This window comes from Podarcis melisellensis, assembly GCF_964234715.1.
Source record: "Podarcis melisellensis genome assembly, chromosome: 4".
In the NCBI taxonomy this organism is placed as follows: Eukaryota; Metazoa; Chordata; class Lepidosauria; order Squamata; family Lacertidae; genus Podarcis; species Podarcis melisellensis.
This window is the reverse complement of record NC_138531.1, coordinates 11,310,009-11,334,807: the sequence shown is the minus strand read 5'-3', so window position 1 is coordinate 11,334,807 and position 24,799 is coordinate 11,310,009. Positions and strand designations below refer to the sequence as shown.

At 45.0% G+C, this 24,799-nt stretch overlaps 1 protein-coding gene and 1 pseudogene across 3 annotated transcripts; one reads left to right on the top strand and one right to left on the bottom strand.

Annotated features, from left to right (window-relative positions):
- Nucleotides 1-957: 957 nt before the first annotated feature.
- Nucleotides 958-9,717, bottom strand: CLN5 (CLN5 intracellular trafficking protein). 2 transcript variants are annotated; one of them, XM_081907348.1, is made up of 4 exons: nt 9,516-9,717; nt 8,447-8,612; nt 5,750-5,975; nt 958-4,585 (listed from the first exon to the last, which is right to left on the bottom strand). In XM_081907348.1, exons 1-4 carry the CDS (start codon nt 9,635-9,637, stop codon nt 4,074-4,076), a joined length of 1,026 nt encoding a protein of 341 aa, XP_081763474.1. In that variant the 5' UTR covers nt 9,638-9,717; the 3' UTR covers nt 958-4,073. The 2 variants fall into 2 exon arrangements, with proteins under 2 accessions (XP_081763474.1, XP_081763475.1); XM_081907349.1 differs by having other exon boundaries at nt 8,447-8,586; nt 9,516-9,639.
- A 594-nt stretch (nt 9,718-10,311) lies between these two features.
- On the top strand, nt 10,312-15,975 carry LOC309367737 (glutamine amidotransferase-like class 1 domain-containing protein 3, mitochondrial; annotated as a pseudogene). Its single transcript, XR_014173457.1, has 4 exons — nt 10,312-10,696; nt 11,529-11,700; nt 14,480-14,684; nt 15,688-15,975. The product of XR_014173457.1 is annotated as a glutamine amidotransferase-like class 1 domain-containing protein 3, mitochondrial (transcript).
- Nucleotides 15,976-24,799: the final 8,824 nt, after the last annotated feature.

Below are 24,799 nucleotides of genomic sequence, written 5' to 3'. Positions count from 1 at the left end.
AAATTCTCCTTGCGTGTGCCGAAAACCACTCGTGTCTAAGAAGAGCTATAAAACTTTCTGCTATCAGTCGGGATCAAAAGAACTGATCAACTTAATCCAGTGGTCTTTAAACGAGTCCCACAAATGGCAGTTCCCATTGCTACATGGGAAACTGGCTGTAATGCTCTCCTCCATTTCAAAACTATTTTGAGATCTAGAAGGAAAATAATAATAATAATAATAATAATAATAATAATAATAATAATAATAATTTATTTGTACTCCGCCACTCCTAGCGGCTTCCAACAAAATATTAAAATATAATAGTCCGTCAAACATTAAAAGCTTCCCTAAACAGGGCTGCCTTCAGATGTCTTTTAAAAGTCTGGTAGTTCTTCTCTTTGACATCTGGTGGGAGGGCGTTCCACAGGGCAGGTGCCACTACCGAGAAGGCCCTCTGCCTGGTTCCCTGTAACTTGGCTTCTCGCAGTGAGGGAACCGCCAGAAGGCCCTCAGCGCTGGACCTCAGTGTCCGGGCAGAACGATGGGGATGGAGATGCTCCCTCAGGTATACTGGTTTGGGTGTTTTTTAAGTATAAAATTGCATTAGTCCCATTCTTCATAATGGCACCACTTCCATATTCTTCAGTATTAGCACATTTTGCCAAGAAAACCTACTGCATTGCTGTTATGAACTTGAAGTGTGATGCAGTGTGTAAAGGCTAGCTTGTATCTACATCAAAAATATTTTTGAAATTTTTTTTTGAGCAATCTCTTCTTTCAGCAGTAAGAGAAATGTCTCCGGTAATGAAGACTAGGTTTGAAGGCCTGCAGAAATTAGGCCAAGAAAACACTACGCCAGAGTCTAAACAAGCTTTTAAAAGGAACCTTAAGGTGTCGGAGGCAGACGTAGTCAAGGTTTAAGTGGTAATGCAGGGTACATTTTAAGGTTTGACTAAGGACCCGTCCCATGGTATGTGAAGAAAGATATACCTTTAATTAAAAGCGTTAATGTTTAAAAAACCAGCAACTTAATGTATTGAATCAGAAATACATTTTGGCACCTGTTTTTGTACATGTTTACCTGGACAGATTCTGATATTTTCAGAAGTATTACTTCTCAAAAAAATAAAAAAAGGCCATGATGTGATACAGATACTGATACAGAGTAAGTGATAAAACTTTGCATGCACTTTCTATTAGGATTCCATCAAATAAAAAAAAAAATTACAGATTTTATATTTTGAGTGTAGGATCCTCTTGTAATTAGAAAATGTACGCATTTTAATTACTGCCAAATATTCCAGATGTATAAATGAGAGTGAACTGTAAGTCGAAGTATATGATTCAAAGAACATTTTGCTCAATGGACTCTACATCTGAATAGGATACAAGTTTCTGTAGATCTTTATTGAATAGGTAGATTTTATCTGAATTTGTTTAAAGGAACACTTTAAATGTCCTTTTTGATTCTAATATGTACTTGGTTTCTGGATGGTTTTTTAAATGAAAATTAAGTAATACTGTTTCCATCCTTATGGTGTTATTTTAGCTTGTGTGAATGAGCATCTTGATATTTTGAAAAGTGCCCCTGTGTAGCTGCCTGATTTACCTTTCTATTTCATTATATTATTGTTATTAATGGCTGCTTTCTCCCTACCCCATAGCAATCAGGTATAAACTTAGCAGCAGAGCAAAGCTAATATTATCCAGGTTTCTGTTACATGAATGAGTGTTCCCCCTCCATGTGATTTCCCTTTCTGTTCTATAAAGTTGGGTTAGATCTAAAGAAACTTCCTCTGGTCCACCTTCCTGCAGAGGTTGATTTGCCACATTGTTCGCTGCACAGAAAAAGCACTGGTAAAAAAATTATAATTTCTCAAGGGACTACACTGGCACTTGCATGTGAAACCTTGCATGCAAGCATTTTAGCTCCTATTTCTTTTGTGTTTACACAAACTATAGCAGGGGCAATTCTAATACAACTGAATTCTGTCAGTGTAGACCAGGGGTCAGCAACCTTTTCCAGCCATGGGCTGGTCCACCGTCCCTCAGACCATGTGGTGGGCTGGACTGTATTTTGAAAAAAAAATTAAAATCAATGAATTCCTATGCCCCACAAATAACCCAGAGATGCATTTTAAATAAAAGAACACATTCTACTCATGTAAAAACATGCTGATTCCCGAACCGTCTGCAGGCCGGATTGAGAAAGTGATTGGGCCGGATCCAGCCCCCGGGCCTTAGGTTGCCTACCCCTGATGTAGACTAGCTAACAAAGATAAAAATAATGACATTGTTTACCCTTAGTAAACATCTTTCACAAGAATAAAACTGCTGGCTCACTTGCTAGCGAAAGCTTTTCTTTCTTAGGAACAGCAAAGATCCTGTTTTGTTTCGAACAAGTATGATACATCTAACCTTAGAGTGCCAAACCATAACTTTGGAATTTGAATGATGATTAACAATTACTATTTTTATAATAAGCAGTAAATCCTTAATGCGCAATCACATCTATGAAACTAGAATGGCATCATAATAGGATAATAAATACCTTCATGGAACAGATCTTAGGAAAGGGAAAGGTATCTTCAAAACTTAAAGTGTAAGCATGGACACATTCTTCCTTAACTCCATGAGAGAACATCCTTTCAGAAAACTCTAATTAGTGCAATGCATCTGAGGAGATGTGTTTTGATACAGTTCATGGATCAAAAACAATCTTTTATCAAGGTAGTATCCTTCTCAATTACTACATAGGTGATCATGAAAGGTATAGTCAAAAAAGTGTCTTAAGTAAATAAAATCTTAGCTCATTTTGATACATATTTATCTGCTAGATGGGCCAATACTAAACAGTGCTATTCCTTAGGCCAGTTTAAACAGCCAGACCCGATTTGCTCTTCCCCAAGGATCTTACGCTCACTAACCCAAGTTTCCATTTAAGATGTAAGACACTGGCACAAACTGTCCCAGTTATAGAGATAAGACCTCTGGGTCAGTAGTTACTTGGATCTCCTTTAGGATTAAAAACTTTAATCCAAACTCTAGGGATTATGGATGAACAAAGGACATGAAATTTTAATCCGAAGCAAGAAATATTTTTAAAAGCAAGGCACGTAATTTCATTGTGATTAGAAGTTTTCCAACGCACAAATTAACACTGCCAACTCATTGAGCCTATTTTGAAAAAACTTTGTAGTTCAAGCAACAGCACAGATCAGCTGGCGTTCATCCAGGAAAAACATCCTTTAGAATCGCAGCAACCTATAAATTTAATACACCTGGAGTAAGTAGCAGCTACTTAAAAGTGCTCCAGCAGATCCCCATAATTGTCTTAAGGTTGACCTCAAGGTTAGGAATTTAGGTGCAGCCACATTCCTATTTTCTATTCTATGGGATTGTCCAATGCTAATGGCTTAGTAAGCATCCTTGAAAACCACTTTCCCCCACATACTTCTGTGTGCCAGCATTACTTGAACCTGCTGTCCACTCCTGCAGCTCTACAGCAGGCATCCCCAACCTGCAGCCCTCTAGATGTTTTGGCCTACAACTCCCATGATCCCTAGCTAACAGGACCAGTGGTCAGGGATGATGGGAAGTGTAGTCCAAAACATCTGGAGGGCCAAAGGTCGGGGGTGCCTGCTCTACAGAGTGCTACAGTGAGGGTAATAAAATGAAAATAGCAGGTGGGGGAATCACTCAGGAGGGCTGCTCCCACGTTTAAATGCAACCATTCAAATCAGGTACAGGGCCCATAATGAGAACTTTAGAATAATTATTTACCACCCTTATTCACCCAACATTGGTTCCAGTGCATACATCAAGTGTCTCTGGAAGTCAAAATTGAAGGCTTGGAAAAGAATGTCATTCCCTCACACGGTTAAAGGTGAAATAGCTTAGGTTTGATGCATTCATTTCCCCGTGCAGATAACCTTTTCAGCGTTAGTAACAATCCAGGTATATCCCAGTAGTTTCAGGCATCTTTGTCAGCCTGAAAGACGTCTGAGGCAACTCAGCATAAAATGGGTTTGGGAGTTTTATTTTGCTTTTCTTTTTTTTGTCTTTATACAAAAAAAAGTCACTAAGAAAAACTACACGCCCAACTTTGTGCTGTTTGAATGAGGCAATGGGATTTCTTCATAGGCTATTTTCATGAAAGGGTATTTCATTGGCAGAAACCAATATTCCAAGTTGTAGAAGAGGTAAAATTGATGGTCCACAGCCACTTCATCAAATATCCTCAAGAGGTTCAGAAAGAACTCTTTGGCGGAATGGTAAGGTTTGAAAGGAGAATAGAAGTCTCTAATGGCCAGAGCTAGCGTTTTGTTTCCGTGTGGTCCAAATATAGCCGTTTCATTTCCAAAGCAGCTGGGCTCTCCACTGAAGAGAGTAATAGTGGTGTAATTTGTTTGTATCTTCTTAAAAATGGCCCCCAGCTCGGCCAGCTTTTGGTATGTCCTCTGGACAAACTTGGAGCATTCGTAAGGCTCAAACCACACTCTGGCCTGCTCCTCCGGGCTCTCTTTGACCATCCACGTCTCGTAGTAAATGCCCGTTTCGTTGTCGAATTTCACCCATTTCGCCATTTGATTAAACATAGCTCCTGTGCAAGAAGAAGAAAACACAGTATCACACTACGGGAAGGAGAAAGAATCATATCTGCATAGCTGAATACTATCTGTGCTTTAAAAGACTCCTTAATTCTGCAGCCTTTCCCACCTTTTTCTTCAAGCAGCTCAGCGGAGCGTACATGCTTCCCTCCTTGTTTAATCCCCACAACAATCCTGTGAGGTATAGGTTAAGCTGAGAGACACCCAAGGGCTCTCAGTCGGCTTTATGGCAGAGTATGGGCTTGAACCCGTGTCTCCCAGGGTTCGACGCACTAACCACTACACCCCACCGGCTCTCAGTGTTCCCCGACAGGCTGGGCTGATGCTCCTATGCAAGCATAGCAGTCACTTTTTGAAATTTATTTCAGAAGGAACACCAGAATGCCTGATATAAGCACATGACGACACAGATTCTGTGTCCACGAAGTGTTCAAATCTGAAGACCTCTGGAGATCTTCCCAGCTCCACAGAAAACAGAGGAATGGCTCTGTTAGGAGTTCGACCTACACTCGAGTAGGACCCTGGCAGAGACACACCCCAACTGGCATGTTCTCTCCCTCCTGGTCGATCATTCGGGAGCTTCAAAAGCTTTCTTCAGCCCGAACATCCCAGCGACCGATACCAACAGACACCGGCACAATTAGGGATCTGCAGAGTTTGAGCATCTTGCATAACAGACCTCAGCAACTCAGCATTTTGGCTAATCTACTTTATTTACATATAAACACACGCATGAGCACTGCAACATGGCTCCCTCTCTCTCTAGCATCAGACAGCAAAGAGCAAAAGAACAAAGGACAATAGTCCCACTTCAGGGAACACAGTAACACAAACATCCTGTCTTCGTCACTTCCCACTCTGTGGAGTCAAAACATAGACCGTCATGTGATAGACAACAATCCCATAACTGCAATCACGGAGCAGGAATTCTGACACTAACCACATCTACTCAAATGAAAGTCTGATTAATTTCAGCAAGGATTGTTCCCAGAAAAGTCGGATGAAGATTGCAGGCAATTTGCAAAGATATATGGATATACAGTAACACCCTCAGATTGCTTACTGGCCTGAACCAAGCCCCAAATAATAATTATGCACCAACAACTTCCGAATCCCCACCACGTCAACAAGCCCCATGACAATGTTTGCATGTTTACCTGAGATTGTGGTCACCAGAACCAAGGTCCCGTTCTCCTTCCAATGAGCGTCATCGATTCCTTCATAAAAGCAGGCGGCCCCCTGATTGCACCAAAAAGGGGCAAGCACATTGGGCCGTAGATGAGGAAACGTGCAGTTCCCCAGCTGGAACAGCTCATACCACTCCATTGTGAAGTTCTTCCCCGATGAGGAGCTCTTGAAACCGACAGCGTCATGCATGATCTTCTAAAAGAAAGAAATAACCAACACAAGTGAAGGCATGCCTTCGTTCATCATTCCACATTTCTTCTCTCTATAAGGACTCTAACTCAGGGGTGGGGAGCCAGTGTGGTCGGACCAGAACTCTCATCAGCACCACCCAGGAATGGTCAGGGACAATGGAAACTGCAGTCCAGAAACATCTGAAGAGCCACAGGTTTCCCCTTACTGCTCCAAGGCAGTGTAAGAAATTGGCCAGGAACATTTTCCGGCTGGCGCGGGTCCAATTGCAACGACATGGAGCTCCCTGGATGCCGGGTTGGCAACTGAAATCTCTCTTTTTTCTGATAATTTTTATTAAATTTTCTGTTTTACATTTTAGAATATTCATTTAAACAACCTTAAAATATCTTCCTCTCTTTCTGTGGCTCATTTTGCATAACATAAATCTCTGCATATTTTATATAAACTAAACCTTTCAGTATTCCATCATTACATCCATCAAAACTTATTTACACTGTTGAATTCATCTTAATGCTGCCCACGTTTTCAAATATACACAGTTTTCCTCCATATAGTCAATAAACATTTTCCAATCTTCTTTAAACACCTGTTCTTCTTGTTCTCTTATTCTAGATGTTAGGTCCACAAGCTGTGCATATTCCACCAGCTTAAGTTGCCATTCTTTGGTTCGGACCTCGCTCGTTTTCCAGTTTTGGGCTAACGAAACACAGGCCGCAGTGGTGGCATACATCAATAACCTTTATAGACACCTGGGAATTTCCCCCAACAAAAAGGACTCTGGTTTTTCGGGGAAAGTACTTTTAAACCTTTTTTTCAATTCATTATGAATTCTTTCCCAATACTCTTTTACCCTTTTACGGACTTTTACAGGTCCATCACATATGATAGATATATGGTGGCAACTGACATTTCCATCTGGCTGACCCCTCCAGCTTTCTTAAGCAGGTACACAGAAGAGCTTACTCACTGCATTTATATCCCCCCTTTTTTCTCTCCAAGACGTACATGGTTCACCCCTCAGTGTATCTCTACCATGACCCTGTGAGGGAGGTTAAGAGGCTGTGACGGACTCCAAGGTGAGCTTCATGACTGAGCAGGGATTCGAACCCTGATCTCCCAGGTCCTAGTTTAACACTCTAACCGCTGCACCACCTTGGCTTCCTAGAGTACTACCGCTATATAAATTAAATAAGTGAATAAATATGGGGAAAGGATCTGAAGTATTTTCCTAGAAGCTAGGAATTTATTTTGGATTGTTTTATTGGATGCTTTAATGTGTTATAAATCGCCTTGCGATTTAAAAAAAATTAAATTATAAAGCAGTGCAGAAATGAATAAGACTAATGAATTGCAGTGTAAAAAAAAAATCATTGCTGAGAAATTCTATCGTGGTGGTCATAACCTAGGTTTCAGGTGCCATCTGGTGATTAGCTTACATATCTGAGTTTCTAATACTGCTCTAGAATCAAATGAACACTTACCTGGGAGTAAGCCCCACTAAATACAATTGAGATGTGAGTCTAAGTAAACACACAGAGGATTGAACGGTAAGAGCAAGGGTCAGCAAACGTTTTCAGCAGGGGGCCAAGTCCACTGTCTCTCAGACCTTGTCGGGGGCCGGACTATATTTTTTGGGGGGAGGGGGGAATGAACGAATTCCTGTGCCCCACAAATAACCCACAGGTGCATTTTAAATAAAAAGACTCATGTAAAAACACGCTGATTCCTGGACCGTCCGCAGGCCAGATTTAGGAGGCGGTTGGACTGGATCCGGCCCCTGGGCCTTAGTTTGCCTACCCATGGGTAAGAGTCTGACCCACTGCATGCATACTCAGAAGTAAATCACACTTAATTTTCAATGGGCTTTGCTTCTAGTTAAGTGTGCACAGAGCTGCCACAATCTAGAAATTGCAGACTCCAAAACAAAACCAACTATGAGAATCAGTGAGCCATACTTTGCACAGTTCGTAAGGCTAATTGACCAATTATGCTGTTGTACTGGGGTTTTTTGTAGCATGCCTTGGATGGCAGGAAAGGCAACACTATGAATTCTATAAAATAACAAAGCAATCTGGGGAAATGGCGCAGTTCCAGTAAGTGGACGTCCCATGATTTCTCTGCAGGAACAGAGAAACTTTACACACTGAATATCTGGAAGGAGGAAGTGAATTACTGTCACATGCCAGTGACTAGCACTAGCCAGGAATAGTAATAAAACAAAAAATAAAAATGGCCCTGAAAGTGCCATTTAAAGATTGCTTCTTTCAAAGCTGTTGCTTTAAAATTCTCAGAACATTTTCTAACACTCTCCTGTTGCCAGAGAAGTGGTAAACAATGTTTTCTGAATATATTTACACGGTCTATAGTTAATCAAATTAGGAATGTCAGTTCTGTATTGCACTTTTTGAAATCTAGGTTAATTGGGATGCAAAAGGCTGACAAAACAGAGGAGGAGGAGACACATGTGACCTTACCATATGACCCAGGAGATCTCCATATTTGAATTCCCAGACAGGCGCCTGTAACCGAAATACTTCCAGGACATCGTCATCTCTCATCACCGGAATGGGAGAGCCAGTTGGGCAGAAAGTGTAACGAGCCTGACAGTAGGCATCTGTTTTAGGGCGGTAATCAAAACGCCTGCATTAAAATAAATGTGTTGGTTTTTTTAAAAAAAATCGTTTAAACCCCAAAGTTCAGATTTAAAAAAAGAAACGGCCATAAACTGGAAGTCATTGCTTGCTTGCACATCTCTTGAGTTTTCTCTCTCGCAGAGCCACATCCCATAATTATACTGAATCTCTCCATTTTGAGACTGCTCAGCCCCTGACAAGTCACGACTGTGTGCACATGAGCAGTGGCGTAGCATGGGTTGTCAGCACCCGGGGCAAGGCAAGTAATTTGCGCCCCCTAACCCGTGGATTTGCGCCCCCAACCCATGGATTTGCGCCCCCTAACCCTAACCCCCAGATGTTGTGCCCGGTGCGGCCGACCCCCCCTTCACCCCCCACGCCACGCCACTGCACATGAGCCATCTGTGTTGAAAAAGCGTCCCATCTGAAACCCTGCATTGCTCGCACCTGGCTGTTAACCATAAGGCTGGTGGTTCGAGACCACCCAGGGATGCCTGTAGGCAGGATTCCTGCACTGCACGGGGTTGGACTAGATGACCGCTGGATCCCTTCCAGCTCTATGATCCCACTCTGGACATCTGAAGCTCCACTGACACAACAGGACTTCTTCCTTTCCTCCCCCTGGCACCTCCCCTCCCCAAATATGTTCAGAGGGTCCCTCAGATTTGGGGGGGGGGCAGGGGAGAGGAGGGGAAAGTTCTCCTGCGCAAGCACAAACCTGAACGACAGGATTGCATGCAACCAACCCCTTTGTTCCAGCCCGGATGCTTGCAAATCCTAATTTTTGGACGGGGAGCCCAAACCTCTCTTAGAAGTGAGCCATCACCGCACCTGCTATAATAGGCGGTCGCGGGGGGGGGGGCGGGATCCTGCCCGACGACCCTCTCCCCTCCCCTCTCATTCCTCTCACCTGTAGGGCACAGGCCACCTCTGCTGCCCCGGAGAGCCGCACGTCGAGCTGCAGGGCGTCTCCAGCTGCAGCAGCAAAAGCAGCGTCAGCCACAGACGCGGCGGCTCCCCGCCCGCAGCCATGATGCAGCTCCCCGCAAGCAGAAAGCAAGCGGCGCAGGGCAGGCAGGCCAGCTCCGCTTCCGCGTTCCTCTCTCTCGCCCGCCCAGCAGTCAGCTGAGCAGAGTTCAGCCCGTCACATGCCGAGGGGTCGGGCACATGCTCAGTGCGGAAACCTCCGAGGCGCTTTTGGCAAGAGCGCCTGTTATTACGGTATTTCCCTCTCCTCTCTGCCTCTGGTTTCTGTCCCGCGATCGCGAGGGGGGAATCAGATCTCCCGGCTCTCTCGGCCCCACTGGGTCGTTTGCTGTTTGCGCATGGAGAAGGAAGCCTTTATACGGAGGGTCACCTGTCCTGGATGCTTCAGCTGAGATTCCCGCATTGCAGAGGGTTGGCCTAGATGACCCCTGGCTCCCTTCCAGCTCTACAGTTCTATGACTCCATATCTCTGCTGTAGGTTTTTTGGGGGGTTTCTTAGATGCAGTGGCCGGAGAGCGAGTGGGTCGCCTTGCACAAAGCGTCGGATCCGGGGTTGCAATTGAGGCTTTTAAAATCCCCGGGCTTTTTGCTCGTTTCAAATATGTCTTAGGCCAGACACTTTCAGAGAGGTGTTGCAATCAGCACAGATTACTCTTACAAAGAGGAAAAACTAAGCATCATCATATTCACACGTGAAAAGCTTTTTTTTGGACGTGCACGCCGGATCAAGCCGCATGTGTAGTGTGATTATCCTCTTACGTGCTGCAAAATCAGCGCGCCTTGCGCTCAGAAACGAAAGGGGAGCAGACGCGTTTGCATCCCAGGCGCGACGCCGTTTCCTGGAGGGCGCGAAGTCTTTCCTGTCCTCCCGTCTCCAAGGGTCACAGAAAGCGCCGCCCCGACGGCTCTTCTTCCGGACCAGCAGGTGGATCCGGCAGCAGATCCTTCCTTCCTGCGGCCTCTTCCTCCGTGGACGCGGGGGACCCGCGGGCGAGGATGGGGAAGCGCGTGGCCGTGGTCTTGGCTGGCTGCGGGGTCTTCGACGGCAGCGAGATCCACGAGGCGTCCGCCGTCTTGGTGCACCTGAGCCGGGCTGGAGCGGAGGTGAGGCTGGCGACCCTCTAAAAGTGCAAAAGGGGGGTATTCCTTGCAGGGGTGTGTGTGGACTAGATGAGCCCTGGGGTCCCTTCCGACTCTACAATAGTAGGATTGTTCCTCCCCTCGTGCCCTGCCGTGCAAATTCCGCCCAACCCCACCTGCCCACGGCTGAAACTTCGTGCAAGCAAGCAAGCAAGCAAACTGCGTGCAAGGATCTCTTGCAATTTCCTCAGGATATAATCATACAATTGCAGAGTTGGAAGTGTTATAGGACCTCTAAGGTCTCAAATATAGGATAAATGTGGATAATTGCACAAGGTAAACGCACATAAGTATATACAGTCATACCTTGGGTTGAATATGTTTCATGTTGAGCGTGTTCGAGTTGCGCGTTACTTCCGGGTTTCGCTGCTCGCACATGCGCAGACGCTCAAAATGATGTCATGCGCAGACGCGGCAAAAAGCGACGCGTGTGTGCGCAGACGTGCTGTCGCTAGTTACGTTAACTTAAAATGAAAACACTATATTCTTGTTTGAACTGGGGTAGATAATAAAGTCAGTCTTTTTTTTAAAAAAAAACGTGTCTATATTAAAGGCAACATTTAGCCCTGTTTTAAAGATCTTGTTTGTGATCTTGCTATCTAAAATACCAATTAATGCTGAAATCCATATGCTTTGTCATTTTGGAATTTCAGAAACCTCTTGAAATGTTGATACTTGCAAAATTATCTTGCTTAAAATTGGCAAAAAAAAACCCCCATTGTTAATCTTGACTCTTGCAACTAGCAGAGGTGCTACTTTGTAACACATATGTATTGTGTTCCCTTTTCTTTTTCAGGTAAAGATATTTGCACCAAATATTGAGCAGATGCACGTTGTTGATCATTTGAAGGGTAGTCCAAGTGAAGAAAAGAGAAATGTTTTAGTTGAAAGTGCTAGACTAGCAAGAGGGGACATCCAGGATTTGGCTGAGTTGAAAGTCGGTGAATTTGATGCAATTATTTTTCCAGGTGAGCATTAAAAAAAAATAAACTAATCAAACCTGCAATCCTATATGCCTCGGAGTAAGCTCTATTAAATTCCACAAGATTTGCATTTGAAAGGACATGTTTAGGATTGTGCTACAAATGAATTAGTTTAACACTCACTTATTTGTGAACAGTAAAAATCATTTGCACCAGTTCAGTGTGCTCAGCACTGTGAGCTGGGACTCTAGAACTAGATTCTAATACTGCACCTCACTGCAACAATACTCTCTCCCGCAAAGCATAGTGCATTTTATTTACCATATTTTTTGCTCTATAAGACTCACTTTTTCCCTCCTAAAAATTAAGGGGAAATGTATGTGCGTCTTATGGAGCGAATGCAGGCTGCGCAGCTATCCCAGAAGTCAGAACAGCAAGAGGAATCACTGCTTTCACTGCGCAGCGATCCCTCTTGCTGTTCTGGCTTCTGAGATTCAGAATATATTTTTTCTTGTTTCCCTCCTCCAAAAACTAGGTGCGTCTTGTGGTCTGGTGCGTCTTATAGAGTGAAAAATACGGTATTTAGGGTATTAATTTTTTATACACAAATACACAACAAAAACCAACCAATAATCCCCATTTCTACATTCCACATTTATTTATTTTATTAATAAATAAATTTAAAAAATGAAAGTGGTTTGCACAGTTCTAATGCACACGATAAAGGCCACATAAAACATTTTTTGTTTTGGTTTTTCAATTATTATTTTTTATTGCTTTTCCAAATTTATAAGAAAAAGAAAAGACATTACAAAACACAGCAAAAGAAAACACATTACAATACAAAAGAAAAACATAAAAAGAATTATTTCTTCCAAAACCCAAATTGCCTTACATTGTTAATTGGCTTCCTCGAGTCCCCCCAACTGAATTTCATTGTACCACCTTGTAACAGTTCTCCAAAATCATATTTCTATTAAAATTGACTCCTATTTACTATCCTCCTCTTTTATTAGTATTCTAGTCCTTAATGTTTTACAGCACATTCTTATTCTAAGCCTAAGCCTATTTATTACTTTCAAGTGACTTCTAATTATCTTATATTACAATATTTAGCTAGATGTTCTTTAAATTTCTTCCAATCTTCTTGTGTCTCCTCCTCTTTCTGGTCCCGGATTCTTCCAGTCAGGTTGGCCAGCTCCAAAAAGTCCAACATCTTCATCTGCCGTTCATCTATTTCTTGCGATTTCCAATTTTTGGCCAATAAAAGTCTTGCCACTGTAGTGGCATACAAAAACAGTCTAGCATCTTTTTGGGGCAATTCTAGTCCTATTATTCCAAGGAGAAAGGCTTCTGGTTTCTTAATAAATGTGTTTTTCAACATTTTTTTCAATTCGTTATAAATTTCCCCCCAGAAGTCTTTCACCTTAGGACACGTCCACCACATATGGTAGAAGGTACCTTCTTTTTCTTTGCATTTCCAACATTGGTTATCATTTGTCTGACACATAAAACATTTTTTGAAAATAGATACAAACTATTACAGGAGGTGGGTTATCTTCAGCATCTGCATACACCTTGTAGCAAAGGGGGGGGGGGAATCAGCAAAATGTTCACCATAGAAGATGCTTGCTCAGTCTCTACTGGAAGAGTGCTCCACAGGGCTGAACCAATTTTGTGCCAATATCAAATACCATATTTTTCGCTTCATAGGGCGCACCGGAACATAGGGCGCACCTAGTTTTTAGGGGGGGAAATAAAGGGGGGAAATTTATTTTTTCCCCCAGGCCCAAAGAGCAAAGAAGCCAAGACAGCCAGTGGGATCCATCCTGCTGGCTGTCTTGGCTTCCTCTTTAGCCACGCACAACCTCTCCAGCTGGGAGAGGCTGCGCACAGCTTCGTTTTTAGCTGCGGGGCTGGGGAAACCCGAGCTTCCCCCGAGCCCAGCCCCCAGAACAGGTCCGGGAGCGGAGGCAAGGTTGCGCAGCCTTGCCGCCGCTCCCGGAGCTTGCAGGCTGGGGGAGTGCTCCGAAGGTTTCGGGCTGCAGGCTGCTATCCGCAAGCCTCCGTAGCCCGGCGGGAACTCCTGCCACGCACCAAAGGCTTGCGGATAGCTTCCTGAAGAGCGAGAGGGGTCGGTGCTGTTACAATAATGAAGCAGTGCTGCTGCAAAGTCCTAGCTTGAAGAGTAAACATGATGGGAATGTTGGGACTGCTGTGGGAACAGAGGGGCAGTCATTTCACAGTGCGAAGCACCGGAATTACTTCAGAGTGAAATATGAGCTGTACAGGAAGTACAGGGAGTTTTAGTCACAACACTGCTGGAGTATGGAGAGAGCAGTCATGTTTTTTGTAATGCTGCAAAGACAGAAATAAAAGCATGTAAATACGTTTCTGTCTATCTCTTTCCCCTGCCAGGGGGAGAGGGGTGTGTGTTCTTCTCACGTTTGAGAAGAATCGCCGATCGAGACCTTGCCTGCGCTTGCTGGGGAATGCAGCCAGAGAGGTCAACAGGGAATCAAGCCGGGTGCCTGGGACTGCTGCCAGCTTCTCATGAGAAGGACTTGAATTTCCCAACAGGTGTGCACCGACCCCTCTCGCTCTCCAGGCTTCAGCAAAAGCCTGCATTCGCTCCATAGGACGCACACACATTTCCCCTTCATTTTTGGAGGGGGAAAAGTGTGTCCTATAGGGCGAAAAATACAGTAAGCTTTGCCTCATTGGGTGACAAAACAGTGGCGCTGCTGTGTTGGAAGAGGCAATAATGGGAAGTTTCTTCTTAACATGAACGAGTAAGCTCTTCTCTTTCCCCTCTCCCTTCTAGGGGGCTTTGGCGTAGCGAAGAACTTGTGTTCCTGGGCCGTGGAAGGAAAGAACTGCACTGTCAACAACCTGGTGAAGTCCACCCTCGAGACGTTCCATAGCGCGAAGAAACCCATTGGCTTGTGCTGCATCTCCCCTGTGCTGGCAGCGAAAGTCTTCCCAGGCTGTGAAGTCACCGTCGGCCACAACAGAAATGTAGACGGGAGGTATGGAATTTTGTTTGGCGCATCATCTGATTCTGTGCGCATGCCGATTCTCTGCCGATGACAAGATCCACCTGCTACAGTGATGTACAGCTTTCCCCAATCTGTCGTTTTTCTCTGTTGGTTGTTGCTGATTACACTCATTGGTCACTTGGTACAAAAGGAAAAAAACGCAGAGCAACTTAATCACTTGTATGTGTCCTGTTTTAAAACCAGGAAAAAAGTACAGTGGTACCTCGGGTTAAGAACTTAATTTGTTCCGGAGTTCCATTCTTAACCTGAAACTGTTCTTAACCTGAGGTACCACTTTAGCTAACGAGGCCTCCTGTGCCACCGCTGTGCGATTTCTGTTCTCATCCTGAGGTAAAGTTCTTAACCCGAGGTACTATTTCTGGGTTAGCAGAGTCTATAACCTGAAGCGTCTGTAACCTGAGGTACCACAGTACAATACAAAAAAATGCTCTTCCTGTAAAATATTAATAAGGACGAGTCCCATCCACCCAATGTCACGCTATATCACATCACGATATACCGACATACTGTATCACAATGTCTGAAATAAGGATGGAGTTGGTTTTCAACTTCGTGATATATCACCAGCTAAATATCCTGATATACTGATATATGACAATGTCCAAAATAAGGATGGAGCTATGTAGAGGCATTGGCTGGCTTCACGGTATTTACCACATTGTGATTTTTGCGTAACACACACACCATGATTCGCACAATATATTGCCAGGTCAAAAACTATGAAGCCGCTATCACGATATAGACTTCAAACTGGTTTGGGGCGATATATCGCCAGCCCTACTCTGCAGTCCACTTGGGTGAGGTCCATGCAGAAGGGCCTCTGATGAAGACCACAATGTCTGGTTCATACGGGGCGCGGGGGGGGCGGTCCTTGATGTATGGTGGTCCTGAGTCTTCTAGGGCAATAAAGGTCAAAGCCAGCACTTCAGCGGTGAGGGAAAGGCAGTTATTGTTTAACTTCCTTCACTTGCAGGTTTCCTGATGCTGAAACAGCTGCGGCCATCGAAGAACTTGGCTGCAAGCACATCTGCAAAGACGTGAGCGAGGCCCACGTGGATTCCGCAAACAAAATAGTCACCACTTGCGCGTTCATGTGCAAAGCCCCTTTGCATCAAATTTTTGATGGGGTTGGAACCATGGTTACCGAAGTCTTGAAACTGGCATGAAGGGGGAAAGCCAGGCTTGGCGGCAGCTGGTAGATGTGTTAACAAATGACGCTTTGGTTAAATACGGTAGAATTAATAAAAATAATTAAGCCACCGAGATCAAGAGTCTTTCTTCAGTCGTTGGTATTTTGAACCTGGTCTTCCTTCTGTCATTCCTCTTGAGATAATCAAATTGTTCTCTCTGTCCAAGGCCAGTTTTACTGGAAAAAGTGATGAAGGAAGGACCAAGGGTCCATCACATTTTTAAATGTGCACTACCAGCCACAGACAAGTCTCCCTGCTCCTGCCGGATCTACAGGGCTGGGCGGGTTTGGCCTTTGTACTGCTAGTTGCTGATCTCAATATGAAGCCTTTGGGAGCTACTTATTATGACAGCAAGTGGTAGGTGAATGTCCTCCAAGGAAGAACTTTGTTTTGCTCAGGGTATGCAAACAATACCTATTTTAGTGACACTTACCAATTGCGCCAGCTTTTATAGGGTGAAATCCAAGCTTGCTCTCCTGTCTTGAGTTCCTGCTGGGGGCAGTGGCGTAGCGTGGGTTGTCAGCACCCGGGGCAAGGCAAGTAATTTGCGCCCCCTAACCCTTGGATTTGCGTCCCCTAACCCGTGGATTTGCGCCCCCTAACCCTAACCCCATATGTTGCACCCGGTGCGGCCGCCCCCCCCTGCACTCCCCACGCTACGCCACTGCCTGGGGGAAGGCATTTTTTGCCAACTTCTCCCTCCAGCTCCTATTCTGCCTCCTCTACTGTTGCACAGGTCACCTAAACCCTCCGGAACAGCCATTTGCCTGCCCCCTACTTTCCACTCCACCTTGCCTGGCACAAGTGGATGCAGCAGTTGCCCCCCTGCTGCCCAACCAGGGTTGGCATTGTCCTGCCAGTGCTCTTGTAAAATAGATGTTGGACCACAAGCCAGAAGAAGTGATTGCTAAGCCCCGTCAATTTAATTTAAATTTAAATAGGCAATTAAATAGGAATGCCAGAGTCTTTTAAGTAGTTAGGTGCATTGACAAGAGCAAGAATGCCCGCAGTTGGGCTCAGGCCAAATGTTGATCCCTAAAGCAATTGTCTCGTGACTGCTCTCTCAGATGGGTCCCCCCCCCTCAGATTCTGCAAAGCAAAGAGAAAGAGAGAAACTGAGGCTTAGCGTGACATAAAGATCTAACTTTCTATTGACAGCTGCACTTTTGGTGACAGCGTATTTTTGGAAATTCCAGGCTGAGCTGGCCCTTGAGGTTTGGTTCAAGAATATCTGGAACGTGGCTATTTCAGAGCAACTAACTGGGCTTAGAAGGGTCTCGAAAGGTGTTATAAGGAGGGGTTCCCCTTCTTTTCATATGTAAGGGAAGTAGACAGCAAATTCCCCCCACTAATTTCACAAACATATCTGTGGAGAGCCTAGACTGACCATTAAAGCCCTAAGACTATGTAAAATGGTGCTATAATCCTAATGCTATGTTTATTATTTTTGTGTGTGGAGACTATTAAATTTGATTTAATAAAAAGTTCAAAAAGAAATTTGAGGGGAAAGCTTCATGCGCTCAATAACAGGGGAGCGTTAAGGGTGCCAAAGAAGGCCTGCGCAACTAGCTAATTTGCATCATGCTGGCTCCATCCCATTCAAAGCAGAGCTGCTTGCTTACATCTGTTAAAAGTTATGCAGACCACCTATGCATGCCTGTTTGCCCAGAAGTGTACTGTGAGTTCTAGTGAATTGAGTAAGGCTTCCTCTCAGGTATAGGCAGTGTTTCCCTCCCACCCCAGAAAATTAGGTGCCGGTATTCACCATAAAATCGGGATGCGGGTGGTGCTGTGGTCTAAACCACAGAGCCTAGGGCTTGCCGATCAGAAGGTCGGCGGTTCGAATCCCTGTGACGGGGTGAGCTCCCGTTGCTCTGTCCCTGCTCCTGCCCACCTAGCGGTTCGAAAGCACGTCAAACTGCAAGTAGATAAATAGGTACTGCTCTGGTGGGAAGGTGAACGGTGTTTCCATGCACTGCTCTGGTTCGCCAGAAGCGGCTTAGTCATGATGGCCACATGACCCGGAAGCTGTACGCCGGCTCCCTCGGCCAATAAAGCGAGATGAGCACCACAACCCCAGAGTCGTCCGTGACTGGACCTAATGGTCAGGGGTCCCTTTACCTTTATTCACCATGAAGTTGTTAAAAAGTGTGGCACGTACTGTAACAACAGCAAAAAGAGGTGTGGGTACTGGGTACCCTTGAGTACCCCCTGAAAAAAAAGCACTGGGGAGGAATAGGGTTGCTGCTCAATCCCGTGCATTCTCACGGGAGTAATGACACTCATTAAGTCTATTTAGTTTCAGCGTAGTTTGTTCCCATAGTGTTTTACCAAATGCAGATGTGGAGACTGTAATCTCAACTGGAAAGGAAAGGGCTGCTTTCTCTTCCCCTCTCCTGTGGTTTTCCTGATAATTTGTCCCTGGCTGACTCTGATTCTTTCCGCACAATTTGTTGTTGTTGTTTAGTCGTGTCCGACTCTTCGTGACCCCATGGACCTGAGAACGCCAGGCACTCCTGTCTTCCACTGCCTCCCGCAGTTTGGTCAGACTCATGTTTGTAGCTTCGAAGACACTATGCAACCATCTCGTCCTCTGCCGTCCCCTTCTCCTTGTGCCCTCCATCTTTCTCAACATCAGGGTCTTTTCCAGGGAGTTTTCTCTTCTCATGCGGTGGCCAAAGTATTGGAGCCTCAGCTTCAGATCTGTCCTTCCAGTGAGCACTCAGGGCTGATTTCCTTCAGAATGGAGAGGTTTGATCTTCTTCCAGTCCACTAAGAGGTCTCCTCCAGCACCATAATTCAAAAGCTTCATAATTCAACACATACCTCAAACTGGCAGCTATGCTAAGGGTTTTGGTAATACTTATATTTAAGGATAAGAATCCATACAAGACAGAATACCACAGAAAACCCACCGGCAGATTACAACCCAATTACTGCCATTTAAGCAATACTGATAAAAAGGCAGCAAACTGCCAAAATGGAATTGGCATCAGTTACCTAATAAAAAATACGCAAATTATTTTCATTCAGTCAAGACATTAATTGGCCAAAGCACAGATGATTACACAGCTGCAAATTCTTTAATACTTTGACAAGCCTGCTTTAAAGTTCCTGAGTCTCTCAATTGTTTTGCAGCCAGGGCTATGGTTCTGCCAAAGCAATTCCTTCCTAAATCCCATTCATTTTAGTTGGTGAGTGAAAAGTGCATGCCTAAATGTCCCATTCCTCATGGTATTATAGCCCTCAAATACTTCTTACAAAACGGCAGGATTTCCTGAAATGCACACTTGCCATTGTGCGCACAGTATGGAATCGGCTTAGCAGGCCGACCTGTTCCCCTCGCTTTGCTTTTGGGGAGTATTATATGATGCCATTTGTATGTTTCCATAAAGGAATGCTGAAAGTAGCAATTTTGAAAAGGTACATCTGAAAAGTGCTGGCCAATTTTGTATTGTTCAGCAAGGCAGACCTCAAATGTGTGACCTAGCTGTAGAAACATTTCTCCTCGTTTTTGTTGCTGCTGCTATAGTCAATTTAAATTTAAAACGCTAGCTTGAAATCAGAACACAAAGGCAACTGCGGAGAAGAGGGTGGCGAAAACAGGTGAGATGATGTTCCAAAGGAGCTGCCTGCCTTCTTTACACACCAGGAGTGGGAAATCTGTGGCCCTCAAGCTTTTGCTGGAGCATAACTCCCACTAACCCTCAATTTGGGCCATTCAGACTGGGGCTGGTGTGAATTGTGGTCCAAAACATGCTTGGGGAAGGCTGACCTAGACAGCAACAGGTCACCCATCCCTCCTGTACATCATTATGATGTACTGAAGAATATTATTATTTGCTCATAACTAAACTACTAAACATAACTACTCCTGAAGACGGGAGTGCCTGGTGAGCTCTGGTCCATGGGGTCACGAAGAGTCAGACACAACTAAACAACAACAACAACAAAATACTCCTGTTAAGCACTCACTCAACCCTCCCACTGGAGATAGCTTTGGCTAGATTATGCCTGGTATTATGATCAAACATCATTTTTTAAAAAAACCCTATCCTGGACCATTGCTCCTAATGTCTGGGAGTCGGAGATGGTAGCTGTATTCCAACAACATCTAGAGTTGCCTACCCCTGCCATAACACTAGGTGCGGGGAGGAATTTTAATTGGGGAAATGGGATTACTTTCCCTCATCTGGTTCCCTTTCTTCCATCTCCAGCCCAGCTTCTATTTAAGCCAATGAGACATCCTGACTGCACACCTCCTATGTCAAAGATTCACATTAGGGAAATGATCTATAATGAAATTAAGAAGGTCCTTAAGTGGACTTTTCCTAAGAAACCTGAGGCTTTTCTCCTGGGCATGGTTGGCCAACTGGTGTCAAAGAAGGATAGGACTTTTTTTATGTATGCTACTACAGCAGCAAGAATTCTTCTGGCAAAGTATTGGAAGATGCAAGAACTACCTACTCTGGAAGAATGGCAGATGAAGGTGATGGACTTTATGGGACTGGCAGAGATGACCGACAGAATCCGAGACCAGGGGAAAGAGACAGTGGAAGAGGACTGGAAGAAATTCAAAACATATCTTAAAAACTGAAGGAATGGGTTTCCCAAACCCCAAAACTGACTGTGCAGGCAGCTTTTAAACTGCACCAAAATCCCCATTTCTCCTTAGCTAAAATGCATAAACCTCAGCCGTTGAGCAAATGCAAAACAAGAACACAGCTCTCTCCCTTATCAGTTTGACGGCAAGACTGGCCTTGACTCTACCAGTAGAACAGACACAGACATATTTTATGTTCTGAACACAAATGATGCAGAGACCCAAGTCTGGGACTAATGCCAGAGCATGTTCTCGGAAGTAGTGACCTCTTGCTCCAAGATAGGAGTAGGAACAGGAATATCCTTTTATGGTCAGAAGTACAGGAAGGAAGATCCCTTTATGGTTGAGAGTACCAGAGCAGGAACATATGTGATGTCAACCTGTGTACGTACGCCGATGTGGTTGGGCTCCTAGGGGAGGAGTGAGAGGGTGCCTGGAGGATATATAAACTGCATGAAACCTGTCATTTCTTTGTACTTGCTGTGGACTCACCACGCAGGTGCCTTCTGCTATCCGGAGAGCAGAATAAACTCTTTCTTTGAACCAACCTCGGTGTCATTTTGACTTCCTTCCTCCTGTCCCGGAGCAACGCAGACCCAATCGGTGTACTCTAATAAGGCTACAAAACTGTTGTAAAATTGAGGAGTGTTAAGATGTCAAGGGGTAAGAAGTAGAGAATTACAGCTGTAACTAATAAGTGTAAGGAAATTTAATGAAAGGGAACTAATAGATAGATTGACTAAAGGGTTGCTAAAGAATTGTGGAATAAGGATGCAGCAAAAGGGAGGTATGGGGAAGTCGGTATATGTTTAATGTTGTGTATGTTTTTGTTTTGTGTTGTGTTTGTTTTTTAATATGTGTTTGAAAAATGAATAATTTTTTTTTTTTTAAAAAAAGATTCACATTAGGGACTCCGATTTGCTACTTCTACCACATCAAGGTGGCAAGTCTGTTTTTTCGAATTTCTGGCACTGCCGTCTATTACCACCAGAGGGCACTCTAATGCTAGACAGCAAATTTAGCTCCCTCCCGTTTGAGGTCACAACGCTATAAAATGTAGATATGTTATATAGTGCAACATTATACATATTGTACATATCTGTTTGTCTGTCTGCCTAGGTTACATGTGGCCAGAGGAGGGGACTTTGGGCTTCTTTTTCTTTGAACTTCCCCTGACAAATTGCTTCTGAGGTGGGGGGAGCTTTCAAAGCGCTTTGTGTTGTGGCCCAAGGCTCAGCTATTTAGAAAGCAAGCAAGCAAGCCACCCCTTTTTCCTTCCGTCTGCTGTGTTTTAACAGAAATCTGTAACATTCCTGAAATATACTCAGAGTCGAGTGTGGATTTCATGCTCTTTATTCAGCTCATAGTGGTGAGGAGGAATGGAAGTTCCCCCAGAATGTCTGCTTATGTACATTATTTACACAATGGGCCCCACGTGATTGGTTAATTCCAGGATTCACCTGTAGGCCAATCAGGCTGCAGATTCACTTCCACCTGGAGCTGGATTGGGTGGCTCCTGTGGACCAATCAGACTGCTGCATTCTGGACCCTATTGTTCTAGGACCAATCAGACTGCTGGCTTTTGGATCCTATTCAACTCAGTACATAACAATTCCCCATCTGGAGAATGGACTACGCTGCTGAGAAGACCCTGCTGCATCCCATCTGGAACAGAATCCTGTTCTCACAGTGGCCAGCTAGATGCCTATAGGAAACCCTCAAGCATATACCTTCCAATACACATTTACCCACCAGCAGGATCTTGCACCTTTGCTAGCGCTATGTACAAACATTTGAAATGCATAATATTGTTGCATTTTGCCCTATCCCCACCCCACTTGCACGGCAACTGAAATATCTAGGGGTGTTTCCAGCTGAGGGCTTAATACTGCAAACTGGCCATTCAGAAATTGCAAATGGGACACCGGCCCCAGGTTGTTGTTGTTGTTTTTATCTTACCTGATTTTCTGTGAAAACTGTGATCCTGAATATCAAAGGAATGAAACACAGCCTAGCATTTTGATGCTGCTGTCATGGGTGTGCATGCGAGAGCAGTGCCAATCTCACAATAAACACCTGTCTGGAAGCAACCTATAATACACCAGCATGTGGCGAGGTAGGGAAACGTACCTTTTAACTCTTCAAAACTGCAGCAGCAGCAGTACATATCACCTTACCATACGGATGAAACTGTGACTGTTAGGATTCTTTCTCCATGTTTGCAGTCATGGGATTGTTGTCTATCACATGATGCTATATGTTTTCATTCCACAGAGTGGGAAGTGATGGAGACAGGACCGACCAGGAAGAAGCGAACATGCCAGTCGGGCATGTGTCTCTACCAGGGTCTTGCACGAGAGTAAGACCATCCTAGCAGTAACATGATAACATAAGACAATCCCTGCTGGATCAGGCCACCTAGTCTGGCATCCTGGGGCTTGTCCACACCTGAGCAATGTGTGGCCTGTCTCATTAATAGAGGGATGTCTGCATTACGCCCTCCCATCCCAGTGTTATCCCAGATCTTTTCCTCTTTAAAGGCAAGGATTTTCGAGCTTTGAAAAGTCAGAAATGGCCACCGTGTGTAGTGCTCCCCCCTGGGTATTGAAGGGTATGCAATACCCACACCTCCCCCCCCCCCCGATGTTAAAAGTGTGGCACTTATTGTAACAACTTCATGGTGATTACCAGCACCATTTTTTTTCTTAAAAAGCAAACAAACAACAACAATAATAATGAATTTTTATTTATACCCCGCCCTCCCCGGCCAGAGCCGGGCTCAGGGCAGCTAACACCAGTAAAATTACAACAACAACAACAACAACAACAACAACAACAACAACAACAACAACAACAATAATAATAAAACCAATTTAAAATACAGGTTAAAATATAATTTAAAATGCAGCCTCATTTTAATTGTAGCCCATAGATCAAAACCATAAGGGGAGGGAAACATAAGGGTCAGACTGAGTGTAAACCAAAGGCCAGGTGGAACAGCTCCGCCTTGCAGGCCCTGCGGAAAGATGTTCAGTCCTGCAGGGCCCTAGTCTCTTGTGACAGAGCGTTCCACCAAGTCGGGGCCAGTACTGAAAAGGCCCTGCCCTGGCCCTTGTTGAGACCAATCTCCCAAACACTGGGAGACCCACATTTAAAGGGCAGAAAGGTCTTAGAAAACACTGGGATAGGGAAGTTTCCCTGAGCGCTCTCCTCGCTTGTGCTTCCTGGGCTTGTAGCCTCCTACAGAATCTCCCTTTGGTAAAAATTACGTAGCATAAATTTACTTTAGAATTGGGCACCTCTGCCTCAGCTTTCTATATATGTTGGGGACTAACGCTGAACAGCCACACACACAAATAGTGAGGTGCCCTTGAGATTTGTGCGCCTTCATTTTGCATGCAGATAGACCACGAACGCAGCTGGCAGGAAACCGCCTCAGGAGCCTGGCCAGCAAACCCTGCTCCCGGCTTCCCCACATGCCGCCCGCGCACCCGCCTGCCCTCCAACAGGACGCCCCGGTTACAACAACCCTGTAAAGTAGGCCCGTGCTATGCGCTCCCCAAACTGCAGCTGAATCCCTCACAGATTGGCATCTTAACACTGCTTAAAGGCCTCCAAGGAAGGAGAGTCCACCACTGTCCCAGAGACTCTTGCCACCAGAAAGTTCTTCCTAACGTTTGGTCCGAATCTCCTCTCCTGCCCTCCCTTCTGGAGCAGCAGAAAACAAATTTGCTCCCTGATGCAGCCCTCAGATATTGGAAGATGGCTCTCCTCTCTCCCCTCAGTCTCCTCTTCTCCAGGCTAAACATACCCAGCTGCCTCAACCGTTCCTCATGAGGCTTGGTTTCCAACTGCCTCAACCATTCCTCATCAGGCTTGGTTTCCAAACCCTTCATCATCCTGGTCGCCCTCCTCTGCTCACCTTCCAGCTGCTCAATATCCTTCTTCAACTAGCCTGCACTGACTGGCAGCAGCCCTCGAGGATTTCAGATGGAGGGGACATTCCCAGCCCCACCCCCACCCCCGGAGATGCTGCCCAGGACAGAAGACCTGCATCCAAGGCAGATGGTCCAATCCTGCGCTATGGAGACCCCTAGCCTGCCTTGAAGGATGTGGGGATGGTCTCCCTTTGGAAAAGGGGCTGCAGCAAGAAGGATGTGAAATGCAGATATGAATCTGCCAAGAGAAGATGCAGCCCAGCTGCAGGCGGAACAGAAGGTGCCTCCAAGTTCTGACAGAGAAGCATCACCTCTCAGGAGGGGCCAGGTCCAGGTGGAGGGGTTGCCATGGTG

Coding starts and splice junctions, on each gene's coding strand:
- CLN5 (XM_081907348.1), bottom strand. CDS start 9,637: ATGGCTGCGGGCGGGGAGCCGCCGCGTCTGTGGCTGACGCTGCTTTTG. Junction 8,613..9,515: donor AGGTGGCCTGTGCCCTACAG/GTGAGAGGAATG, acceptor ATTTTAATGCAG/GCGTTTTGATTACCGCCCTA. Junction 5,976..8,446: donor GAGATCTCCTGGGTCATATG/GTAAGGTCACAT, acceptor TCTTTCTTTTAG/AAGATCATGCATGACGCTGT.